Source organism: Indicator indicator, chromosome 32 (genome assembly GCF_027791375.1).
Source record: "Indicator indicator isolate 239-I01 chromosome 32, UM_Iind_1.1, whole genome shotgun sequence".
NCBI classification, from domain to species: Eukaryota; Metazoa; Chordata; class Aves; order Piciformes; family Indicatoridae; genus Indicator; species Indicator indicator.
Genome location: NC_072041.1, coordinates 4,471,297 through 4,497,203, shown reverse-complemented (window position 1 = coordinate 4,497,203; position 25,907 = coordinate 4,471,297). Strand labels below are relative to the sequence as shown.

Below are 25,907 nucleotides of genomic sequence, written 5' to 3'. Positions count from 1 at the left end.
GTCTGGAAGCGATGGCAGCAGCTACCTGGGTTCCTTGTCATGACAGTTGAGCATACATTAGGGTTTTTTTTTTTGTAAAACAGCATGCACCAGTGCCATGGCCATTAGACATGAAGCCATGATTGAATTCTTCTTGTCTCCTCAGAAGCAGATGGAACCAGAAAGAAGGGGAGTGTTGGCACAAGTCAGCGCAGGCTCCGGTAGACATAGGCTGATGTGAAGATAGCATTGAGAGTGAGGCTCACGGCCAGCAGACCTCGCAGTGCGGAGTTACCAAAATGACCTTGGTAGAAGAACACAACATAGAGGAGAAAAAGGAATAATAGAAAGAAATATTAAAGAACTGATGAGATAAATAACAGTGAACACATGTTCTGCTCTTCCTCTCTCCTTACCCAGCACTCTCACCTTCTGCAGAAATCGCTGAAGGACTTTTCCTGTCAGGAAAGATTCCACCGCTCTCTTTGGCTTGATTTTCATCTCATCACTCTTCTCAGCACCTACATCCCCAGCCCTTCCCCTCTGTCTCAGTTTAGCATTCTGTCAGCATTCTTCACACAGGAATAGCCTTATTAAGGTCTGAGCATAGCAGGCAAAAGATCCATTTTGCTACTACTTACATATTTGATCTCGAGATCAGATCAGTACTACAGAACAAGAAAGATCTCAGTTACCCACACAGATACATGAAGCACTCACATAGCCTGCACCTACCTCTCCAGCCTGCCAAATCTTCCCCTTTGGTGGTTGTGTCTACCACACAGGTAGATGAGTGTGATGAGTGATCCTCCTTCTTGATAGAATTATCACTGCAGATACTCCCTCCTTCCACCGCAGATCTCATATCTGCAAGGAGAAAAAGATATGAAAATTCAGAAGGCACCAGCAGAAGTTATCAAACTGAAGCTAGACATGAGAAATGAATGGTTGTCTGCTAAAATCCTGGAAGAATTGAGGGCAGGAGCTGGAAACAAAGGGCCAATTTCAGTGCTGTGCAGCAGAAGCTGCCTGCATGTTTGTCTCATACCCTGTCCACATCAGTATCCCCACACTTGTGGTTAACAGTTATCCAAACAAGGGTGAAGGCAGTGGCACCACTGAGTGAGGAGAGGACGTCTGTTCTGACAGTCTCTCCAGGCCAGTGGATTCGTAAGGGAGCTTTGGTAGCCCACCAGTCATCACCATCCGGGATTCCTGAAGGTTTGCCACCTATTGTGTGGCCTGGATGATGTGTGGCCAACTCCTTCCCACAAATGCATTCCCAGGAGTGCAGCAGGCTGCCAGCATACCATGCATGCCCTGCTCGCTGAGGTTCTTCTTTGGAAAGGAGGACAGCTCGGTGGCAAAGATGTTGCTGTCTGAGTGGGTGTGCTCTTCTGAGCTAGTTGGAGTGAGCAGAGCTTCATTCTGAGATGGGAACAGCAGCAGCTTCTGTCCTTTCAGGTTGAGGCGGGCAGGGCTGATGAGCGGCCGGCGGTACCGCAAGGACCCCGAGCTGGAGGTCACAGAGCCAGCCACAGATGGTGCCGGAGAAGGGATGCGGGAGGGAGCACAGCTGCCTGACAGCAGGGAGAAGTGTTCTGCAAGGGAAACATCCCCCAGAAGAAACTGTATTGCAATCCCAGACAAGAAGCAGAGCTGTCTTTAACAATTCCACAAGAAAAGGGAACAGGAGTTGCAAATGTCCAGCCTATCTTGTACATAAGTTGGTATTCACTCCAGTTCTGCCACTGCAAAGCCTGGAGAAATTCCACCTGCACTTTGGTACACTCAGGAATGATACTCAGGAATGACTTAGAATAAAGATGGGTTTATCAGGAGCCAGGTGAGCTTTCTCCCTGCTCACTTGTGTCACTTCAGGAGAGTCTGCATTACACATGCTGTTTTGCAGGTAAATTAACTATTTGGGCATGCCCTTTAAAGGCTGGTAAAGTGTGTAAGGATGCAAGGAGGTGTGCACATGGCATTAGCTTAGGCTGTGACAGCATTTCCAGCAGCAAGGACTTAAGGAGCACAAACAGACAAAGATTCATTTGGGGTCAGAAGGGCAACAGACAGGTCACTGAAGGACAGGGGAGCAAAAGGGCAGAGCAGACAGGGTAGCTATAAATAAGCAGTTGCCTGGGCTGGGGAAAGAAAGTGAAACAGAAGAGCTGCCTAGGAACAGTTTCAAGTCTCCCACCAAAGCAACCTCAATTCAGCTGTTGGGCAGGGAGGGGCATACACAGCACCATATTTTAATGTAATCCTGCTCTTAGTTGGAATTCTCTCTGCAGCATTTCTAACAGCAATACCTGATATTTTCATTAAGGTGCGAGTAGGGAAGAAAGAATTAAACTTGAATCACGTGTTTCAACCCACTCACTTCAAATCCAGCAAAGAGAGTTGCTCTGGAAGGCCTAGTTTGATGCATTACCTGATGTAGGAGATTCCTTGGACTGAGATGACTGTGAGGCTGGTCGACTGCCACTGAACAAGTAGCCAGAATCTAAAAGGCAAAAATTAAACAGTTTGAACCCAGCTGGCTCAGCTACTGGAGGTCTAGCATGCAGTAACTGCATTATCTTGTCAACAATCTCAGAAGGAAATGGGTGGTAAATATAGTTAGGAAAAATGTCCCTGGTTTCCTGGGTAAGCTATGTGCCAGTGACAAAATAATCCACTTTTCCCTGCTGCAGCAGAAAAGATCTGTCCAGCAAGCTCCAAAACCAAGCTCTGACTGTATCATAGCCTGGCTTGTCTCTACTTTAAGGTAGAGGTACTTTAAGGTAAAAAGATGGTTGTATCCTTTTCTCATGAAAAAAAGCCTTAAGGGTAGATTAGATCATAGGGTGAGATGAATTCCCATCTAGCTGTCAGACACAGTAACCATAATAATGAGACAGGGAAAAAAACCCACCAAAACAACCAAAATTCAATGAAAAGTACTGAAGCTGGGGGGGGGGGGAAGTGCTATAAAGGAAATCTCAGCGTTTCAATCAATTATTTTTCTTTGACACTTGATTTACATAATAATAGGCAAACGGCTGTGGAAGTTGAAAACCCTGCTGTTTGCCCTGCATGCTCTCTCCAGTTTGTCTGGCTTTGCACTTCAGCAAAAGAAAGCAGAGCCCTCACAAGGGTGGCTCAGCATGCAGAGGGAATCCCACCATCTGGTGGGTTTGCACCTGCCCTTCCAGGGACAGTTTGGAAACTAGGAAGGTAGAGGCTGTGCCAAGAGCTGCCGTGCTGTTGAAAGGTTTACATGGCTTCTCTTTCTCTTGCTCTCAGTGGATTTGGCAAACTGGTGGCAGGGTGAGATAGAGAAATGTTCAATGACCTAAAAAATCCCTGCAAGGCTGTTCTGTGCTGCAGTGTTATCCTAGAAACTACCACATTCTGGCCTCTGACCTTCTGGTAATCAGTCAGTGACACAGGAAAGCTTAGCTTTCCTTGGAGGGAGAACAGCATTTGAATGCCACTTCCCATCTGTTAGTCCCAAGCACAGTAAAACTGAGGGCTTATTGAGGTACTGGGAGAGAGTCTTTCCTTATGCCTATAAATCTTCCCTGGGTAACACAAAGCCCTTATAAAACAAGGGAAAACGGGGCCTCTAAAGCAGCTTCCATAGTTGTGCTAATCCATATCCATTCCAGACTTAAAGAAGAGCCTCCCTTCAGCTCTGCTCCCTTCAGCTGTAGCAAGAAAAGCCAACTACACAAAGCAGCTAGAAAGACGGGAGTGCTTACTCTTGCCAGATAGTTAACTTAATGCTCCAAAATGCATTTCCAAAAGCTGCTCTTCTCCACTCCCAAGCCTGGTAGCTTCTGATATAGTGCCAGAAACATCCTGGAGAAGCCTCTGGATTTCAGTAAACTCGCAACAGACAAGCACTTTTTGTTGCCCCAAGACAGCATCAGTGTGCTGCACCCTTTCTTCATGCCAAAAACCAATTCCCAATGCTGGATACTCCTCTGTGCCACAGGGGCAGCAATCACCAAAGAGGACTATAGCACATGGGTACTCCACAGCCCTTTTCCTCCTGAAGGATTGGGCCACCCCACTGTCATTTCCACTGGGACAGAAAGTGTGTCATGCACATGTACCTGCTCTGGCCAAGGAGGGGATGGTACCCAGCGAGAGTGCCCTGTTGAGACGACCAGGAAGAGAGGAAGAAGTAGTTCTGTGTGGAGATCTGAAGAGCTGTTGGTTTGTCAGCTGGAGAATACTGGGTGGTGTTGGGACAAAGAGAGACGCAGCGGAGGAATTGAAGCCAGTCCCAGTGCCATTGGGGAAGAGGGTAATTGAATCCCCAGCAAGGTACCTGTAAATGACACACAGGGTAGACATTCAGCAACCAGTGCATTCCAGTAACCCCTCTCTTGGTTGTATTCTTTGCACAAGCACTTGTTTTGTTACCAGTTTGTACTGATTTTTCAGGGCAGAAGTGCAAGATGCAAAATGGTTAAGTCTTTATGGGAACCTTCCTACACCTTTGAAACTGGGGAAGAAAGAACTACTCGACTTAAATTATCGTGCACCAACCCAGTCAATGCAGGAACTCATGTGCAAATAGGCACAGTAACTTGGTTCTCTCCTTGGGTGAGAAAAATTCCCTAGAGACCACCAGAATACTTTACAAAGTCCAGATAGACACCGGACCAACAACAGACCTCATCTGATGTTTGCTATGTGCACAGGCAAATGACAGGCTTAGAAATGTCATGGCTATGGGAAGCAAATAGTTACCTACTCAACTTTTTGTCTTTGCAAACCAGAATTAACATCTTTCCACTGATGCCAGGCTAAAGAGAAGGATTTTTATGGGTACCTACATCTAGGCACTGATTTAAAACTAACATTCAAGCCTCTTTGCCTTTATTATACTTCTGTGAAGTAATGAAGACTCCCTACCCTCATTTTACAGATGGGGGAGAGGAGCAAAAAAAGCTAAGTGACTTTTTGAGTGTCTGTGATAAAACAGACACAAACCTGGGCTTTCCAACCTTAAAAATCCTGTGTATCCAATCCTAATGATCCCATGTTTCCTAGTTAGCCACAAATACATACTAGTGTAGCCATTCAGAGGGAACTGTGCTCCTGGAGCACACACTTCAGGAAGTATCTTGCTTCTAGTGCACAAAAAACAAGTGCTATTGTGCCTGGAAGAAATGTAAGTTGGCAATAGTAATGGCAATTCTATTTCCAGATCTGTGAGCTATTTTCAAGAGGTTCTTTCCCAGTGAAAGAGGGGAGCTGTAGAACAGCATGTCCAACTCGAGAACACAAGAGGAGAAATAACAGACTAAGGGTAGCTCTGCCAGCTAGCTTGATTTTTAATTACTACAGACATAAACTGACTTCTGTTCCACTGGTAAATTAACTGGAAAGAGTATTTTAAAGCTTTTGCAGCTAGCACTGCCAAAGGATTTCACACTCAATTACTATATGCAAATAAACCATGCAATTAATTTCTGACACCCCCATTTCATCACCTATCTTTGCTGTGGTTTACAATTTAAAAATCAACCCAAGCTGAACAATCTGTCAAAAATTTATTCCTATTTTTACCTTCTTTCTATTGATCTTAGTCTATGTGTACAGTTTAGCTGACTACATTGCAGCAGAAATGAAGAGTCAGCTTTGGAGTCTCATTTGTCCTCACACCATCAAAATGAGCATTTTCAGAGGGCTGCAATATTCAAAGCACATGAAGATTTTATTATTTTTAACAATTGAGTAAAATACATGAAAGAGTCTAGAATATGAACAAAATCTCTCCAGGATCTTGTAAGGTATTTGTTTAGATAGAAACAGGCAACACTCTTGTCAAATGAGTCATGATGAAGCACTAACGAAGTATGAAGTGTATATATTTTAAGATAGAGGCATCAGACTTTGCAGGATCTAATCAAGCTGCAACATTTGGAGGTTTAATCTCACTTCTGATTGGAAAACAGAGACAGATGAGAGCAACAACACAGCCAGTAGTGAATCAGAGCATGAAGGAACATAAGTACCTCAGTCTTGCACTGAGATGATTTATGCATGTGCCATTCTCTCTGGGAGATTCAAGAGGTGATGAAGCAACATTATGCAGTGCTAGCATGTCCAGAAGAAGCAGCCTGGAGTTAAGATTGCAATTTAAAATATCTCATAAAACTACTTATCTGCTAGTACGAGGCAGACATCAACAATCCCGTCCAGCTTAACCAGGCTGAACGACATCTGAGCCACCCAGCCTCCTGGGGCCTGCAAGCAGGACATGGCTTTGTCAGGAGCAAGGAACTCGTCAGTCTTGCAGCAGAAACTGCCCAACCTCTTCAGGTTCCACAGGACCTGGGAAGGATGTCGCGCTTCGCAAACGTGCAGAGGCCTTCAGTACAGACAGACGTTTGCCCCACCACACACAGAGGTGTAAGTAGCAGATGTGGCTGTGCACCTCAGCATTGTCAGGGAGATTGAAAGGGAAAGGAAATTAAGAGTGCAGCTGGGGCTATGGTATGAATCACACCAGAGTGGTATCAGCCACTCACTGTGCCATGCCTGTGATGAGCCATATCAGAGCACTGTCTGTAGACAGCAGAGCTCTTTTGTGTTAAGTTTTGCAGCTTTTCTATGTTGGGCTAAAGGATCCTGCTTTACACAGCTTCTTGCTGCAGTGGAAAGCAGCTCATCTGGCTCCAGGCTTTTGGTAGTTTTTCACTTATTGTGCTGGAAGGTATTACAATTTTATCACTTGTAAGCACAATCTCTGCCCTTGGACTGTAGCTTTTTTAGTTCAGATTTCCATGAGCTCTATTGCTCAAGGGCCTCACTTCTCAACCTCACCAAGTTAGTGCAGTCAGATCCTCTGGGCATATGATTAGCCATTTGTTTGGCACCATCCAAAAAAGAAATCTTTCTAGGTAGCAAAGAATTTGTTAACTAGGCTGAAGAATTTTAAGCATAACATATTAATGCTTTAGGACTGGGTGCTGACCAAAGAATGGCTTAAACACCGATCTGCTATTAACAAGGTATATTCCTGCAACATGCAGAATCCTGTGCCTTTTCTATGTGCTCTTCTCTCCAGTCATGTCAAGAGGGCCAGATGCTGCTAAGGAGCAAAGGTGCTGTCATGGGAATGTGCTTCATGCCTGAAAATGGTCAGCTGAACTGAAACTTCTTTCAGAAGCAGATGAAAAAAGGCAAGGAGATCAAGAGGATCAGAAGGCAGAACACAGCCCTGGCATGGAGCAGTGCAGCTGCTTTTGCTCTCAGGCTGCTTGCTGCATTGCTTCCAGCCATTGGTGCATGTTATAATAGTGGGTCTGGTAACAGTGAAGAAGTAACAAAAAAAAAAAAAAAAAAAAAAAAAAGGGGGGGAAAAAAAGGCTCTGGAGTCAAACAGGTTGTGGAAACAGGGCTCAGAAGCCATTTATTTCAGAACTTGATATTGTGCACATCAAAACCTGGGTACTTCAATTAGCGTTTACAATGGTCACAGCATTACTAGGCAGTTGGGCACAACTCTGCTACACAGATAAATTTTTAAATGAATAAATAAATGGTTAAAGAAGAGTATTACATGGTATGGGACTGTACACTGTCCTGAAGAAACACCTCCTCCCAGCAGAGCCTCCCCTCCTCTGTCCCAGTATCTCTCTCTCACCCAAAGACAACACCATACATGTGTGTCTTTTTAATTCACATTTTAACCAGAGATGCTGCATCACCCCTGGGACAGAGAGAGTGTCAAGGGAGAGCATGGATCAGGTCAGACTGCAGGGCTGTAGATGGACCCACTCCTACCATCAGATAATTCACTACAGGATATAAGGTAGGATGCAGTCACAGGCAGCATGCTGCACATGCCCAGGTTCATGTACTGAGTGGCAGCCAGAGCACCGTGTGTCAGTCATGGGGTAAAATATTTCCTTTAGACTTAAGGTCCCAACATAATTTAGCTGTGAGTTACCTATGTGCAACAGCACCATTTTCTTCATGCAGGATGTGTGCTGCTGCCCAGGATTGTAGAAGCAGCAAGCTGCTGTGAGCTGACATGCAGCCTCTTGTCTTGTGTGTGGCATCACATTGGTCAGTGCCATAACCTGTGCCGCTGCTCAAGTTGACAGAATCAGGAGCAAAGAGCAATCTATTGAATCAAAAACAGGCACAGGGAGAGAATAATGCTAAAAAGGGGCACAGGTCTTAGACACATTAAGATTTTGATATGCGACTTAAAGAGCTGGATAGTTTAGCTGCCAAGACTTAGAACTTCTTTTCTCCTAATGTTACCCTGCTTTGGATGAAAAAGGAGGGTTGAATTAGAGCTGAAAATCCTCCAGCTGTCAGGTCCAACAGTAATACCTTCTAGAGTACAGACTGATGTTTGGAATCAACTTGACCTTCCCTCCTGGCTGGTGGCACAGAGAAGGGTGTGTGTAGACACACATCCCTCATCTCCCAAAATCCAGACTCACCACCATGACAACACCATTCAGAGGACCCTTTGCCTGCTCATGTACTTGACAGTCCCAGCTGAGGCTTTCCAGGGGAGGACTCAAGGTATGCTTCAGGACTGAGCACTGCCCCTTTCATATCAGAGCATCTGTGATGGCTCAAAGAGGCCCCAAGTGTACTTGCAGGTGACAGCACACCTGGAGTCAGCTGGCAGGTTGTATGTCACAGCAATACAATTGCAACAGCACCTCTTTAAAAAACGAAGCAAAGCTATATACCACAGCTCCCTGCTTTCATGAGTGGAGTCAGCCTGGAACAATCATCTAGCTATTAATTAAATTATTTACTCTTATAAAAATTAATGTGTTCACAATACAGCAATACATACTTTCTATAGTATCTAAGCATGATTATTAGCTTCACATAATTTCACCATACTTGAAAACTATCCATAAAACCAAAATGAAACACCACAGCACCGTTTTTACATTCCCCTCTCGTCCTCACCCTTTGACACACCCAAGCTTAGTTCTTTAGGGCATGCAGAGCACAGATGTAGGAAAAGAGGAGTTGAGAGAAAAGAATGGGATACAAATACAGCTTATTTAGATCTGTGAAGGACCACAAAGGTGCCAGTTTGCATGCACTGTTGTCAGCAAGGGTTTTGGGAAGTCCAGAAGTAGCAGCAGCAGAGATGCTTACTCAGTTGCTAGCTCTGGGTTCTCCCTCGACCCCTGTATAGTCTGCAGAGCTGCCCAGAAATCTGAGTGCAGCCCAAGTACTCTTATGCCCAGCCACACTCACTGGTGGCTAACGAAGGACAAAAACACTGGCCTGGCAGACACACAGGCACTGCTGTCCCAAGCTGCAGCTGTCTCAGTCCCCCTGAAGAACAGCAACACAGTGTTGTCAAAAATGTGGTCCAGGGAAAGGCACTTAATGAACCCACACCGGTCTCTTTATATATCCAGCTCTGCTGGGCAGGGTACAAGATGCTTCTGAGATTAGCCACAGCCATTGTCAGAGTCAAGACCAGAGTCAGACCACTTTAGGATGGAGCAGATTTGGTTTCAAGTGACACACAAACCCACTAACAATCCCTCACCACCTCAGCTCCATTATGTAGTACCATTCTCTGGCCTAGACAGTAGCATATGGGCAGTGTAAAATGATAGCACCTGAAATTAGAGGCTAAAATCCTCTAATACTTTTGAGATGTTTGTATGCTCTGGCCTGCATGGCTGGGGAAGTCCTCAGGCAATGAAGCTGCATCTAGTGACCACAAGTTACCACATGTTCCTCTGTGGCCTGAAGTAAGAGTCCAGCAAAGTGAAGACATGAAGCTCCAAGCACTGATCAAGTGGTTTTGGAGAATTTGTGTGTCAGCTGTTTGTGTGCGTTAGGAAGTTACCAGCCCTTTACCCTATGACCCCCCTCAGCAGAAGGAAAAGCATAACGAAGTGTCATATAAAATAGCACCTCAGCTTCATGAGGATGGGGGCACTGAGCTCAAGTGTTGACCTTGCACCAAAATACCTGAGCTGGAAGCATAGATTTCCTTCTGCTGGACTCTCTGGGGGAAGAGCTAGATGGCATAGCTAACTGCTGAGCTGTTCCCTAACTGAACCTCAAGTGAAAAATGCAATGTTGGCAAAGCACCTTCCTTAGAGAACATGGAGCATGGCACAGTGCTTAGTCTGTTTGGGACTGAAACTGAGCATTGCAGGAGCACCCTCAACTAAAGGCAGCAGTGGTTTAATTACGTTTGCCTGTTTTTTTCCAGAAACACTCAACAGTAAAACACTGCTACCTTATAACTGCCCTTCTTCAAGCCTGTGTAAGGAGACACAATCAGTACAGATTGAATTTATAAGATAGCAGCTTATAAATCTGAACACCTCTGGGAAAAACAAAACAAAACAAAACCAACCAATCAACCAGCTTTCTCCTTTCCTCCCTCTCCTCCTAAAGATCAACCATCCTCTACCACCAGCAAAAGCATGTGAGACAAAGCACGTGAGAAAAGCAGAAAGAAAGGAGACTATCAGCATCAGATTCTAAAATACCAAAAATTCAGCTGGGTTTGAGGCTCTGAGGTCTTCTGTTGTTTCTAAAAGCAGCAGCACAGACATTCTGAGGCACTGAGAACTGGGAAAATTAGCTGACACCTGAGCAAAGACAAAGGCTTCTTTGGCATTAAAACCGAACCACACTTCAGTATGTATTTTGTTCTTTGGTTTCACATCTGAAAATGTTCCAATTATGAGTCTAAAAATGCTTCAACTACAAGTTGTGAACAAAGCACCACAGAGACCAGTTGTACAGCCCAGCCAGAAAACAAAGCAGCTTTCTGATGTTCTGACATAAAATCAGTGCAACTGTAAACACACTTCATTTGTATTCATCTGCATAAAGTAAAGACAAAAGGATTTCCTGCTTGCATGTCAACCGCAGTTAACACATCCCCCAGTTTAAAAGATTTTAAACCTTTCCAGTATGCAGAGATAAAATATTTAACAGTGTTTTTCAGGCTTCACAGTGTAAACCCCACTCCTCCCCACAGCCCTGTCACAACTGTGTGGTCCTGCATCCTCCCCAGTCCATCCCATCCCAGTACTGCACATCAGACAAAGACAAGGGAATAAAGGAAAGGATCAGGAACAGGAAGACACCTTAACACTTAGCAGTAAAACATCACATGAGGTGTCAGACTCCTGGGGTTCAAAGCTGGGGCATGTTTAAATGAGGAAAAAAAAATAAGAGTGCTGCTAAAAAGAAGAAAAAACCCCAGCTGCTTAGAAGAAACAGGAGGCCACATGAAATAGAGCAACCTACAGCCTTGATTTTCAGCTCCTGAAAGCAAAGCATCTGAGGAGGCTGACAAGCATCTTTAGAGGCTGCCACTGCATTTCCTTGCTATTGGGCAAGAATACTTGGACAGAGTAATTTTATTCTTATTAAAAGAAAGGGATATTGCCATTAGAAATGAAGCATGACATCATCATGACCATCCCCACACATGTGAACAGTTGGTCAGCTCACACCACTCCCCCTTCTAGCAGGCTCGGTATCTCCTTCTAAACACGAGATTCCTGCCATCATTCGGACACGCCTGAGGGCAGAGGAGCAGGAGATCTGCTCACCTCTGCCATGCCAGGTGGCTGCAAGTTGATGTGCAAGAAGCTGTCTGGAACTTCCAATCCAACTAGTACAGGTAAGTGCAGAAGACAATCACAGCTCAATATAAACCAGCCTTTTCTCGCATTTACCTTTATGGGGTTGTTAACACCATATTTCCCTAATTTCTAAGGCTACAGGAGTGGAGGAACGAACACATTTTTACCCAGTTGTGCTTTTACACAGATGCTCCTCAGGGAGTAGTGATGTTGGGTGGGCAAAAAACCCAAAGAAAACTAGAACGGAAAGCAACAACCACTGTTTGATTTGAAAATTTAGCTTAAACCAGCTCAATACTTTCAGTGGAGACACCCTGAGCTGCAGAACCTTTCAAAGCACCCTTTTAAAGAATTCTTGAAATTCCAGTCAAAAGCACTTAAGCACACCTTTGTTAAAAACAGGAGTCCTTAGGAGAATGGCACAGAAAGAGCATGCAGTTAAGTGATGCTGCACAGTGAAGGGCAGGAAGAACCAGTTATGGACTAGGTGTGTCCCCTCCTCGCATGCCTGTACACCAAGCAGTGTCACCACAGCACAAGGACTCGGGATCCAGAGGCAAGTTCCCATCAGTTCCAAATTAAAATGACCAGCACCATTAGAAACTGGAGGTGGCCTGGGCCCCATGGAGGACCAAGGCAGAGAATTCCTGTGACAGGCTAAGGATGGACAGGCACTGAGAAGACCCGGAAGGACAGGAGAAGCCAGAATCTCTTTGGCTGAAAGAGCAGAACAGGGAGGAGACAGTTTGTGAAGCAGCTGCTGGAAGAACTGGCTTTGGGGAAGTTGGATATTTGCACTGCTGATGAAGGATTCAGGAGGAAGGGAGAATAGAAAGAGCAGGAGTAGCTTCCATGGCTAGCAGCAGCAGTGGAAAAGCTCCAAGCAGCTAGCCCAGTGGGAAGCAAGGATGGGGCGGGGAAAAAAAAATATATATAAAGGAAGAAAAGATCTTCACTGCTTATCTAATTAAAAAAATATTTCAAAAAGAAACAGAGGAAGAGAAAATAAAAAAAGAGAAGCACCAGTTGCAAAGAGTTCATAAGGCTTTTTTTCCTCCTTCCCCCAGCGTCACTGCTCTGGCTCTGACCTTCGGGGCCGGTATCTCCGCTGGCCTGTTGACTTCCGCGTGGCCACGGCTGCCGTGAAGCCCACCAAGCAGCACAAGGAGGTGGTGCCAAATTTGGCTGTGTCGAGCCAGCTGGGTGTTTCCATCTTCAGGTACCTCTCAGCTAAATGCAGACTCATCACTAGGAACCATAAGACTGAAGCAAAAGCATCAATTCTCCGGAGCCTGCAACGTCAAAAAGAAAGCAAACGAGACATAAGGTAAGGGTTTAAACATCAAGGAACCCTCTTGGCCCTGGGGAAGGAGTGAAGGTGGGGAGGGTACACAGACTACTACAGATACTGAAGCTGTATCACCTGCAGCCCTTCCCACTGCTGTGGTAAGTACCTGAATAGAGGAGTTCCATTTTCTACCAGATTACAGAGCTGCACAGGGAGCTTTTCATTCACAGTACTTCAAGCTTAGATTGAAAGAACCAAGGCAGAGATCTAAAGCAAGCTCTGTTGTCTCCATCCAGCTGGCTGGCAATCCAAAGCAAAACAAGAACTGTGCCACCCAGTACTACCTGTGCCATACTGGCAAACATTTACCCCCTGACTCACTGAGTCAAGACAGAGCTAAAGACCCCTACCCTCATGCAGTTTGTCTCTAACTGGCAGAAGAGCACACCCACCTGATCCGCCCAGCCAAGAACATGGCCAAGAGGCAGGTGAACAGCCCAAGGACAGCGACAGCCATCTGATGATTCTTGCCATAAGCCCATGCAGCCCTCAGGTTCTCCACCATCTGCTCTGGCAGCAGGTGGAGCAGCTCCCGCCAGCCTGCCACCGTCACCGAAGTGTCATCTTCCAAGTCTGCATGTGAGCTTGTGCCAGTCCTGTTCTGAAGGGACGCTGGGCCAGAGGAGGCAGGGCTGGGGACTGCTGTGCTGAGTGAGAAGGGGTCACCTGACCCATACACGGCCATCAGAACCAGGAGTGCACAGCTGAGGAAGGCCAAGAACCGCAGAAATATCACCTGAGCTGGTGTGGTTATGGAAGCAGGAGAGGAGGATGAACATAAATTCTGCAGAGGAAGGGAGAAACACCTTGTCAGAAGGTGAATGGACTGTAATAAGGTATTGAAATGGTGCTTTGTGAAACTCTTCCAACTGCGTGGTTTACTGGACAGCTTGGCTCAAGTCCTTAGAAGTATCTGGGCTGGGCTGACATCACATAGGATGTTGTAGACTAGCAAAGATGGCAGAGCCGTGAACAAGAAGCCAAGGTGAGGCAGGTGAGTGAGACAGGAAGAAGGTCATCATTCACTTCCCATCGTTCTAACTTCTTTTTTCTTCCCTGTACTGTGTACTTTCCTGCACTCTACTCATAAATTAGCTTCCCTGCCTCCCCTTTTCTGCCTGTCCCACTATTTCACTTCCACTCTGGTCTCATTATTCCACCTCTGTCAATTGCACTGAATGAGATCAGCAAGAGGAAAACCTCAAATTGACACAAGAAGCATCGGTGGCAACTATCCTGTGCTCTTCTAAACTTCTGCCACACACCCAAGCTCCCGGAGTTAGAGAGCCCAAGGCCTCTTCCTTTGACTCCCAGCAGCAAACCCAGGTGCAGAGGTAGCTAATTCTCTGCATTAGCCCCTAAATGCCCTTAGCTCTCCCCACACCTACCTGAGAATAGGCCTTGTCTGTCTCCCGGCGCCTGAAGTGGTGGCTGAGCAGCAGTGCCCGGAGCTGCCGGTTCTGATGTTTGATGTAATACTCCACAGCAGCCTGGCAGGGACGGCACAGCTTGTAGGTCTGCTCCAGATGGTGCTTATACACCTCAATCTCCTCATCATATTTGCCCTGTGAGGTGACAGGAGAGGAAAAGTAGGTGAGACCTGCAGGTCCCTCACCAGTTATTTGTGCCTCCTACTGACATGTGGGCAAGGCTCTAGAGGAACCAGACTCTGAAACCAGGCCTGAACAATCTGGAGGCCAGCTACACAACCAGCTATGCATGTAAGAGACTCAGCCTCCATGCCCCAAAAGAGACAAAAACAGTACTTGGAGAAGCCTACTGTGGCCCAGTTTCAGGATGTGATCCTGTTTTGTTTTCTTTGTCAAGACCTTATGAACCCAACATAGATGATGAGATAAAAAAACCTAGATTAGCTCTTTCCCTCCTCGTAAGAAAACACAGAAGACCTATTTCACCACTATGCTGCAGAAGGGAGACAAGCTCCTTCCAAAACTCAGTCCCAGACTTGAAGGCTGTTTGAAGGCCCTGGTGAGACGAGCTCCGTAACTCATTAACAGCAGTCATAAAAGCAGACAGCGAGTAGGGCCAAAGGTACATTTTACAGTGTCACTACAGTGGGCACATGGCTTATCTCAAGGCTTCTAAGGCTCCTCCATCCCCATTTCCAGGCTCACTCAAGACCCTTCTACCAAAAGCATACAGCTGACAGCATGCAGGTTCTTTGGGAGAGGGAAGTAGCTGCCTGAGGGCTCACTGTAGCACTTTCACAGGCTCCATCAGACAGAATTGAGAAACAATCACATGGAAGAGATTAGCAGCAGGAAGCTCATCCCTTACTGGAGGGGCCAGCAATGCTGAGAGGCCAGTGCTGTCATTGACATGTATCTAACCACGTTGGATAACACAGTCCCATGTTTTTTAGCTGGCACAGACACTGAAGTTCACTGAATGCCTAAAAAGGGGCCAAAGACTGGTGTTACTTGGAAAGATTGATAGGCCTGGCAAGACAGGGACTAGAAATCTGAGAAAAGAGAATCAGTTGAAGATGCTCTCATTAAGCATGATAAAATTTAAATCTGTTCCCTGGGAGTCACTATTATCAAACTCATTACAGTTACATGAAGCAGACTGGTTAGGCAAGCCAGAGGATGAACACATTCCACTACAGTGCAGTCTTATAACCCCAAGGCTTGACCATGGATGAGAACTGAGGAGTGTAGCACTGCACTCTCTGTATGAAACTTTGGGAAGCCACAAAATTGTGAAGGAGAAACCCCACGACCACATCCTCCTTGCAGATTCAGTAATGGGAAGCCCAAGAAGTTGCTCAGCAGGAAATGCTGCTGCTCTAACTGTAAAATCCCTTTGCCCTTCTAGGTAGAAACACCTCACCAGAGAGGTGATGTGCCTGCCAAGATTCCTGTCCCACTCCACCAGGAAAAGCACAGCAGCATAACCAAGGCCTGGGGAAACCCAAAATCTATTAAGGCTGCAAGGTGTCTAGCAGGCTCTTTTGTCTGCTACATCCTGTAAGCTCAGCTGGATCAAAGGTAAGTACTGGAGTTGTAAGCTGATCTCAGACATCTGAATGTTTGGGTTTGGGCTCAGGCTTCAACTTCTGATGTCCATCTAGAACAGCTTATCACTTTTTAGCTTTGGAGTGGGAATAGGCAAGTTTACAACACTCATCAGCAATCTTCCTTGCACTTCCCTATCTCTCCTGCTTACTCAGCTGCTGCATGGAATTAAGGAGAGCAGGAAAGGCAGATATATGTATGGGAATGCCTTGGACAAACATTCTTCTGTGATGCAAGGCTCTAAAAAACACTTACCTCCTCCCTTGGTGAGAATGAAGCCAGTTGTTTGATCTTTGTGGTTTGATGGTTGTTGCATTTCTTGCAGAGCAGAATTTGGCTGCTCACCCACTGCTGTGGTTTGGAGGGATCACAGAAAGTCATAGCACCTGACACAACGTGGTTAAGGTGTTCCATGTACTGAGCAGGGATGGGCTTGTTGTAGTCTCCATTCTGAGAAAGAAAAAAGGGAGACAGGAGGGAAAGCAAACATAAGATCACAAATTCAAAGCTAGGTATCAACATTCCCTAAGCTTTGTCAGGAGCTCTGCACTCCATGCATTCACCCATGTAACTAAAGAAGTAAGGGAAAAACTAGATAAAATGCTCCAAATCTTCTCCTCCCTCCACTGTTCTGTACACCTACAGCAAACTGCTGGTGGATTTTGTCTTAAGACAGGGTCTGTTATTTAATACCCTAAAGAGAACAATTCAGCTGTTCCAAAATACAAAACCAGAGAAGAATTGTTCCATAGATTAAAAAAGATTCCTAAGAGATATTGGTGAAAATGTCAAGGCCCTTTTTGCCCTTTGATGCAAGAGAGGAAGCACAAGTGTCTCGATCACTCTGTGGCAGCACATCCCTGTTGAGTGGATTCTTTCTCAAGTGTGATCAAATGATCAGCTGCTGAGTTCACAGCCAGCTGTCAATCCAGTGAATATTGATCTGCACTGGGCACTCATCTTAAACAAGGACCAGGGTTTTCCAACAAGCACTGTCTTCCAGGGCATGCAGCTTCCCAGCCACCCTTCAAGCAATCTGCCACCATACCTCCTGGAAGCCATTGTACTGCTCACAGTTGGGGCAATCCCAGCAGTTGCGATTCCCATAGGGCACCACCGTGTCCTGATTGCAGAACCAGCAGTTCACTGTCACGTGTGTGGGCTTCTTCCTGTTGGGAAAGGAACACTGAACTCAGCTGATGGAGAGGAAAGCAGTGCCTTTGAAACAGGGAAATGCATGAGAGGCTGGAATAACAATCAACCTTCCCATTCAGTGTCTAATGGTGTGAGTCAGAGTAGTCAGCCTAGCAGTGAAAAGATGGACAATCAAAGCAGCAATAAATTTCTGTCTGATGCTTGGACCTCTGTGCTAGTACCATGGACATGCCAGAACTTTAACAACCACCTTGTGAATAGCTCATTTTACTGTCTGTTAGAGGTATAGTTGGGGTGCAAGTCCCCTCCATAATCACAGTTACTACAGAGGGTGCAGGAGAGCCTCTGCTTCATACACACAAGTTAGGGAAATGGAAGTTATGATCCACAAGAACTACATGGGATATGGGAGTCAGAAACCTGGGAGATGAGCTTATGGTTACAATTCTACCTGCCTTGCTTGTTAGAAAAAAATTCAAGGACAAAGGTACCCTAAATTATCCCAAGGTTCAGACCCTGTAAATAGCTGTTTCTTCACATCTTTAGATACACAAGAAAGTGAGGAATCAACATGTCCTCTCCAGTTTGTATGCACTGGACCTGAACAGACAAAGACTAACAACCTGGACCCGTGAGACCCTCGTTTTTTAAACCAACCTTGTTAAAACAACAGTCAGTGTAAGAGAAACAGCTGTGGGGTGGCCCCTTTGCAACAGGTCGTGGCAGACGTTTGAGCAAGGAACTTCAGTGGCCTGGCCCTGGAGCCTGCTGCTGAAGAAGGTCTGCGTTTGTCTGGACGCCCAGTCCAATACTCAAGAGAAAAGTTTCCTGGCAGGTCAAAGCAACACAGCCCAGCTGTCTGGGTTTACCAGAACCCATCCAAATCACACCTCCAAGAGATGGCAGCTGCTCAGGCAAAGCCCAGGCAAGGAGCGGCTATGGCAGCTATGCAGGCGGATGGACCCAGCTGCCACAGCGTGTTTGCTGCCTAACTCCACCAAGTAAACAGCCTTCCTCTCTCTGGACAGCTTCTAAAGCATCAGTGAAAGCATTTTTCGCTGAGCAGGAGGCTCACTGAGGGCCTGGAAAGCAAGGAACAGTAACCAAAGTGTTCATCAGCTGAGAGCAACTTTTCTTCCTGCTCTAAGGAATGTTCTCTGCTGCTACAACATTTTGTATGCTGCAGAAATTGTCTGGCACCCAGCAAGCAAACAGGCAGGTGGCTCTCCCCTTAGTTAAAGCTGGCTTCTCTCTCAGCCATCACCTTTGCAGCTGGATGCCTACAATTAAGATTTTTCCCCACACCATGTCTTGAAACTTGGTTCATGAATTATCAACCCCTCGAGAGATGCTTTGCCTCCTATTTTCACTACTAATGATGAGGATAAGCTTGAGATGAAGCATCAGACAGAAGCTTGAAAAGCCAGAGTGCAGAGAGGATTCCCTGCCAGATGCTGAAAGAAAATGGCTGAAGCTACTAGGGTGACATATTCTAATCTCAAAATAGATGCATACACCCACAGCCCTCTCAAAATCAGCTCAACTTTGCTCATTGCCAAGGGGGCTCAAAACAGTAACTGATCTGAGTTAAAAATACCACCACTGACTGGCAGGCAAAAAAAAACCCCACAAACAAACTTTAACCCGGACAGAAACCTAGGTTGCTACTCCAAGTTATCCCTGAGCTACCACTTTCCAAAAGCCAAACAAACCACATGTCAAAACAGCCACATGAAGGATGGACAGCCACACCTCTTGGTGACAGCTTCATCTCACTACCATAGGTATAAAAGTTATGAAAATATGACACTTAGGCTTCAGCATGGTAGCCACCAAAACACAAATCCTACTGCAACTTGAGTGTGGACTGTGACAGCAAGCACAACCTAAACTCCATGCTCTGATGCAGGTCCCCAGTACTGCACAAAGTGCTACAGTCCCACCTTCATGCTGCTGTGACACCATCCTCTGGCACCCAAGGAAGTAAAGCACACCACACTTCAGTCTCTACCTTCCATGACATGACAGAGTAGGTGGAGGATAACAGAGAAGTGGAAAGCACAGGTCAAAAAATTAGTGAAGTATGCATACAATCACAGAATGCTTTGGGTTGGAAGGGACCTTTAAAGGTCATCTAGTCCAATTCCCCTGCAGTAAGCATGCTATAAAGCAAAAAAAGAACCAATGCTAATATTGAAGCCCAAATCCTTAATACAGAATCACATAATGCTAGGGGTTGGAACAGACCTCTGGAGATAGCTAACCCAAAACCTCCACCAGAACAGGTTCACCCAGACCAGGTTGTACAGGATGGTGTCCAGGTGGGTTCTGAAAGTCTCCAGAGATGGAGACTCCACCACCTCTTGGGGCATCCTGGTCCAATGCTCTGCCACCCTTAACATAAAGTTCCTCCTCATGCTTAGATGGCTCTTCCTATGTTCAAGTTTGCACCCTTCAGCTCTTGTCCTGTCACTGGGCACCACTGAAATAAAGACTGGCCCCCATATAAAGACTGGGCAGTCTTCTGTTTGCTTGTTTTTTTTCCCCAAGGCCTTTTTATCTATTCCGAACAGGATTCCATTTGCCACTTTGGAAGCTGAGGAGTGCTACCAAGGGTTAAACAGCAGTCCTTCATTCTCACAATGTATACAAAAGAAATTGCTAAACTCTGGATTACTTAGGATAAAAAGCTATAATCCCTCCTTTTGTGAACCTATAATCAGTTGTCATAGAAATAGGTGCAAAAAAATCAATAAATCAGAGGTTCTCACCCTGCTGGATGCAAAAACATGGGGGAAGGTCATTTCAGGCAAGAACAAATAGGTAAGTTGCTAAGTTTCTTGTAATTGAGTGGCAATTTGAATATAACAAACAAAAACCAAACCAAAACAAACCCCACCAAGTACTGCATTTGGAAAGGCTCAAATATGGACTTAATGACTGTGGAACTATATATTCCTTGAATTCAGGCAGCTGAATGCAGTAAGCAAGAGCACACGCTGCTTCTGATGTCAAACATCCAGTAACGAGGAGCAGACAATGCAGAATGAAGCATTTGCCATGTGCTCATCTCTTGCAAGACACCAGGCAAGCCACTTCTAAGGAGTTTCTAATCTAACCCTGTGTTAACTGGAACTAGCTTCACTGAACGAAGAGCACCCCGCAAAATAAAACCTGAGCAGCAAGAAGTGACTGAATTACTGTATAGAGAGATCCATGAACTTGCTTGCCATGCTCACTCAGTATGTAGCCTGCACACCCAAATAAGCTAGACAAGACCCTCAGGTTTGGACAAACTGTTCTGCAGGAAGATCTTTGCTTAAGACAACACTGTGGGACATATTTGGAGTGAACTCCTTTATGAGATAAACACCTATCTGACTGATACTGCTCAGACAGTACAGCCTCTCCTTTGTGAGAGGCTATCAGTCTCCTTTAATTGGCTAATAAAAAAATAAATCACACTCAGGGAAATCTGTTGATAAACGCTGCTCAGCAACTAGCTTGTGTCTCTGATGAAACGTGAACTTAATGTTCCTTCCAATCCCAATTCACTTCACTAGTCCCCATTTATACATATATTTAAGGTCATGCTTAATTCCACACATATTGGATGGTAAGAACAGTCCCCCTGCTAAGAGCAGGTCAAGTGAAACTGGAGCAAAGCAGGGCTGTACCATAACATCAATACCAAAAGCAAATGCAGCATTATGTCTATGTTTGGATCAGACCCTTACAAAGTGTCCCCTTTGATGATTTGGGGAGATTCATGTAATTAACGCTAAGTAAGAAATGAGGGAATTATAGCCCCAAAGAATTATCAAGGTCATTCCCTGAAAACATTTACATCTCATCATCAGTTTTCAGGGACTTGGGAAGAAATGCTTTCATTCCAGAGACCTTTCGATGAACTCAAGCAAAGCAAATCCAATCACTTCCCTCAAAATGCATGTTAGCCTCAACTGGGTCAAAGAAATGCTGCCTGCTTCGCTGGGGATTGCTTTAGGCCACTAGTACTTGATAGCTGCCCTAAATATGCCACAGAAATGCCAAGTCTTGGATATGGGCTAATATGCCACTTATGTTACCAGTAAATGCTTTAGAGCAAGTCTAAGTGTTTCACTGTGGATGCAAAAATATGCTTTATTTCCAAGCATAAACTGGAAGTGAACCTTAGCACAAGGAGCCCTTGAGACTGCCTTTAGCTCCAGTAGAAGCCCTCAATAGATGAGTCTGCTCAAGCCCGTTGGGTTATAAAGTCAAACGCAGAAATATCTGGAATAAAAGCTGCTTTGATCTCAGATTAGAGTCTGCCAAATTGAGCTTTACTTCTTTCATGAAACCTGTATCCTGACTTTTCTCCTGCTGCTTTTCAAACCTTGCTTCAATCGCTCTGTTCAAATTTGTTCTAAGGTTAGAAACGTTCTGTGTCACTATGAAACGAATGGCTAAAGAAACGTGGTCATTAATAGCTGGGATTTCCCTGTAACCCTCCCGATTTTTAGCACTGCACTCACGGCGCCGTCACAGCACTCTCCAATGCGCCCCTGCAATCCCCCCTTCACCTCCAAATCAACCAAGGCAAGGGCCAGCATTCCCCTGCCTCCCATCAGCGAACAAAAGGGGCAAACCCCGAGGAGCCTCCAGCAATCTCGAATACCCCTAGAAGCACTGCCAGCCCCAGGCTGCAGAAAGGGAAACGCTTCTGCTCCCACAGCAGGCAAGTCCTTGTGTGCTGGCACACAAAGACACGACGCGATTCCAAAGGCTATGGGAAAACGCATCCAGCCATTTACCTGCACCTTTTCGCTGCCGCTGACAGTTCAGGGGGGGCCCTTCTTGAGCGTGACTCATCGGTACCACCACAGGGCCAAACCCAAACCCTCCCCGCCGCGGGCAGCCCCGGGCTGGCCCGCAGCCCCACCTGGCCTCTCCACACTCGCGAGGCCGTTCCCTCAGCCAAGGGGCAGGGCGGCCGCCCCGCGCGGAGGAGCCTTACCACCACCGCCGCCGCCGCCGCCCGCCATTTCCCGCGCCCCGCCCGGCCCGGCCCAGCCCAGCCCGGCCCGGCCCGCTCCGCTTCCTACCTCCGCGCGATGCGGTAGAGCAGCAGCCCGGCAGCGGCGGCGCAGACGGTGACGCCCAGCCCGCCGGCAGGGCAGCGGGCCAGCAGCGCCCCGGCTCCCTCCATTGCCGCTCCCACACGCGGGCTGCCGCCGTCGGTGTGACCTCGGCGGCGGCGGCGCTGCTTTGTACGCGGCGCGGTGTCCCCCCTCCCGCCGCTGCCGCTCCGCCTCTCCGCCGCGGCGGGGGCGGGCGGCGTGACTCAAGGCGCAGCAAGCGCGGCGTGAAAGGCCGGAGTCGTGCGGCGGTGCCGTGAGTCAGCGCCGCAAAGGCCGAGATCGTGGCCGCGGGGGCGGCCCGCCGGGCTCCCTGCCCTTCCGGGGAGCGGGGGAAGGGGGGAGGCCCGTCGTGCTTGGCCTGGCGCCCACTTCAACCTGCTTTGGGGTGTTTTATTTTATTCCGTTTTTTTACGTTTCTTGTGCTGAATTTTGACTTTCTGTATTACAAAAGCAGCTCCAGCCTCAGCGACAGGGCGAGAAGGGCCGGCGAAGGACAGCTACTGCAGGGCTGCATGCCCACGGCTGGGGAAAGGCTTTAAAACCAGCCAAAAGGATTTCCCCCCAAGGGCCACCCGCCCGCTTGAAACTAGAAGCAACGGAGGCTACAAGGCCGAGAACTGGGAGTTAAAATTTTTGGAGAAAAAGGGAGAGCTGTTTGGAGAATGACAGAAAGAAAAAGAGCAGAGGAAGAAAAGAGAGCTTCAAGAAGATAGGTTCTCTGTCACGATGTACTTTCCTACCAAACCTCCTAAGTACCTGGGCACAATGGAAGACCCCTCCACTGCTGTACCCTGCCCACTTCTTTTAGGTTCTTGCCTTCCTGTGGTCCCTGATCAACTTTGCTAATATATTAGGTGCTGCCAATAACATCTCACTTTAGCCAAGGGATGGGGTGGCAAGTGGGACAGGAATTAAAGTTCAAGGCTTTATGGGCAGCTTGTGACCTGTCAGCCAGGAGATGAAGACTGCTGCTCTAGGCTTTCACTCTCTCTGGATAGATTAATGAACACCACAATTTTGCAGAACGCCATCAGTCCTTGAGCAGAACTCTTGTTCAGAAGCTCTCCCCTAAAAAGCCAAGTAACACCCATTTATGTCCTGCCCAGCTCAGCCCCCAGAGGTGAGATTCACTGTTCTGGCCAAAGTGGAAGCATGGTGGTTTAACAGTCATGCCCTGCTTTCACATGAAGGCAAAAACCTCTCAAAAATAGGAGACTGACCCTGCCTCAAAGCCCCCAAAAATCTCTCAGCACAGTAATATAGAACTGCTTAAAATTCAGAACCAAGTTGTTTTGACATAATTGTTTTTAAAAGCCACAAATGGAAAAGCTCTGCATAGATCAGTATTTGCACTGGAAGTAAGCTGTACTGCTAGGCTTGTCTTCACTGTGGTTGGGGTCTTAACTGTTCTAATTTTGCCTCTAGGGGTTTAACCATGGAAATTAATTCTGTGGAACAACAGTGACTATTTCCTCTTCATAATTATGATGGGGACATAATTTTTCCATCTGTCTTGCACTGTTTATCTTAATTGTTTAGGGACTGGTTTATGAGACCAAATGAGAGGGAAAGCAGAAAAAAACACCCCAGCTTGTCTATTTTTCCTGCAGAAGTCACTCCCTTCTTATCAACTACATCAGTAGTATCAGTCCAACCATAGATGCATCGTTTACCAAAAGTTTCCTCCTTAAAGGAGCTAACGAGGGACTTGAGCCAAACAACTATAAATCATGGTGAACAGCACAAGCAGGCATCACAGCCATCAGTAAATGCAAGTAATTTTGAGGGCTATCATGGCAACCATGGACACATAAAGGGAGGCAGTAAGGCTTATAGTGCAAGGACTTACGACATCTGCAAATGTCTAAGGTGTTTTTCCAAAGCTAAATTAATGAACAGGAGTAGCAACAAATTGTAATCCCAATTTAACTGTTAATTTATGAATGGGAATAAACTCAGTCCTGGTAAAGTTAATGGAAATTCTGTGGTCACTCCGGATATGATCATTGTTTAATCACCTTTCTAATAATTAAGCTACAAAGAATCTAGTAATGAAGACTAAACCTGGAGAAAAACTGCCAAGGAAATGATAGCCAGTAACAAATTTTCTTACCTTCCATGAAACTGACTTTCTGTGGAAACTGAAGAAGTGGCATGAACAGTGTAATTTCACAACCTGGGGAAGGTTGGTTATTTTTAAATTTAGATATCCCTTTGTGGGGGGGGGGGAGGGGGAACCAAACCAACCAAACAAAACAAACCAACCAAACAACCAAAAAAAACCCACACACACTAGGGGCAAACCTACTTCAAATTCCCCCTTTTGGTAATAGGCTTATTCCATGCTCATGACATCAATGGGACTGCTCACAGAACATCACCTAAAAACATTTACTTTATACAGGGTTAAGGAATCAAAGATTCATGAATTCTTAAAATGCTAGTTGAGACAGGAAGGAAAGGAGTAAATGATACTAATTCAGAAATTCTTTCAGTTCCCAGTATGGTTTATTAACTATCAAATTAAGACTAATTCTGTCAGGGTTGGTAGCACAGCTTCAAGAACAAACCCACAATCTTGACAAAATCAGAATTATTCAGTTTCCATTTGGTTTAGGCCAAACAAAAATTTGCTCACCTTTCTCTCTTACCAACTCCTCAAAAGGGTTTGAGTTCCCTCCCCTCATTCTCAAAAGATAGCAGCAGCCTACATATTTGACTAGCATTTTAGAAGCAAGCTAGTGTACTGTAACTACAGAGGAATACTAATTTCAGAAAGCAAATCTCAGAAAATGTTTTAAAGTAGCAGAAGTGTCCCAGTTCTCAAAAATAGCAGCAGCACTGTGTGACAGTTTTGACTCCTATAAAGACTAAAGCTTTTGCTGCTCCTCGTCTCTCTAAAAAAAGCCTTGCCAATTTTTACTCAACTGTTTCCCTTTTTAGCTCAGGGTAACGTGATAAGCTTTTTGCAGCAAGACATCATAGAAAGCAGTTATTTTTGCAGTTTTGCCTCGTAATGAGCTATACACACACTGCACTATGCTCCTCCATCATCCTGATGTCAAACATGACCTCAAGCATCAGTCATCAGCGAGGTTCTAATGATGACAAACATGAAGGCTTGAATCCAGTTATCAAGCCATTCTATTTCTGCAACAAAAATACTAGCCTGAAAACTTGACCTTGTAACAGACAGCCCTGCTCACTACCAGGCTGTTCCTTAATGCTTTGCATGATCCTCCTAAGTCCAAACAGCACTTCTGCTGTGTATGTATGGTCCCTGCAGTCAAAGCTGCCCATGAACACTTGTTTAAGCTCAAGAACTCAACACTTGCTCCAATCATGAGAAGCTCATTGTTTGAGTCAACAGCAAGACTGAAGCTGGGCTCAAATGCTGCAGTGGCTGTCTCAGCTGCCAAAGCAAATGACACTCATGAACGGGAGAGCATAGAATGACCAAAGCAAACCACAAATTCATCCATTTGAGTTCTAAAAGATTTCATCCTGCACTGCCAGTACTATTCATATACAGTAATCCTAAGGTACTGCTGCAATGCAGGTGGCAAAGAGATTACTAAAATTAAAAGCTCATCCCAGTATTTATGTAAGGTCTAGTCTCAGGAATGTGGGATATTTGATTCAC

At 46.0% G+C, this 25,907-nt stretch overlaps 1 protein-coding gene across 1 annotated transcript; it reads right to left on the bottom strand.

Moving 5' to 3' along the window:
• Window positions 1-185: 185 nt before the first annotated feature.
• On the bottom strand, window positions 186-22,332 carry TMEM201 (transmembrane protein 201). The gene is made up of 11 exons (XM_054395007.1): window positions 22,229-22,332; window positions 17,035-17,155; window positions 16,242-16,436; window positions 14,337-14,513; window positions 13,341-13,732; window positions 12,689-12,892; window positions 4,086-4,303; window positions 2,417-2,488; window positions 1,290-1,580; window positions 715-846; window positions 186-283 (listed from the first exon to the last, which is right to left on the bottom strand). Exons 1-11 carry the CDS (start codon window positions 22,330-22,332, stop codon window positions 186-188), a joined length of 2,004 nt encoding a protein of 667 aa, XP_054250982.1.
• Between the last annotated feature and the right edge of the window lie 3,575 nt (window positions 22,333-25,907).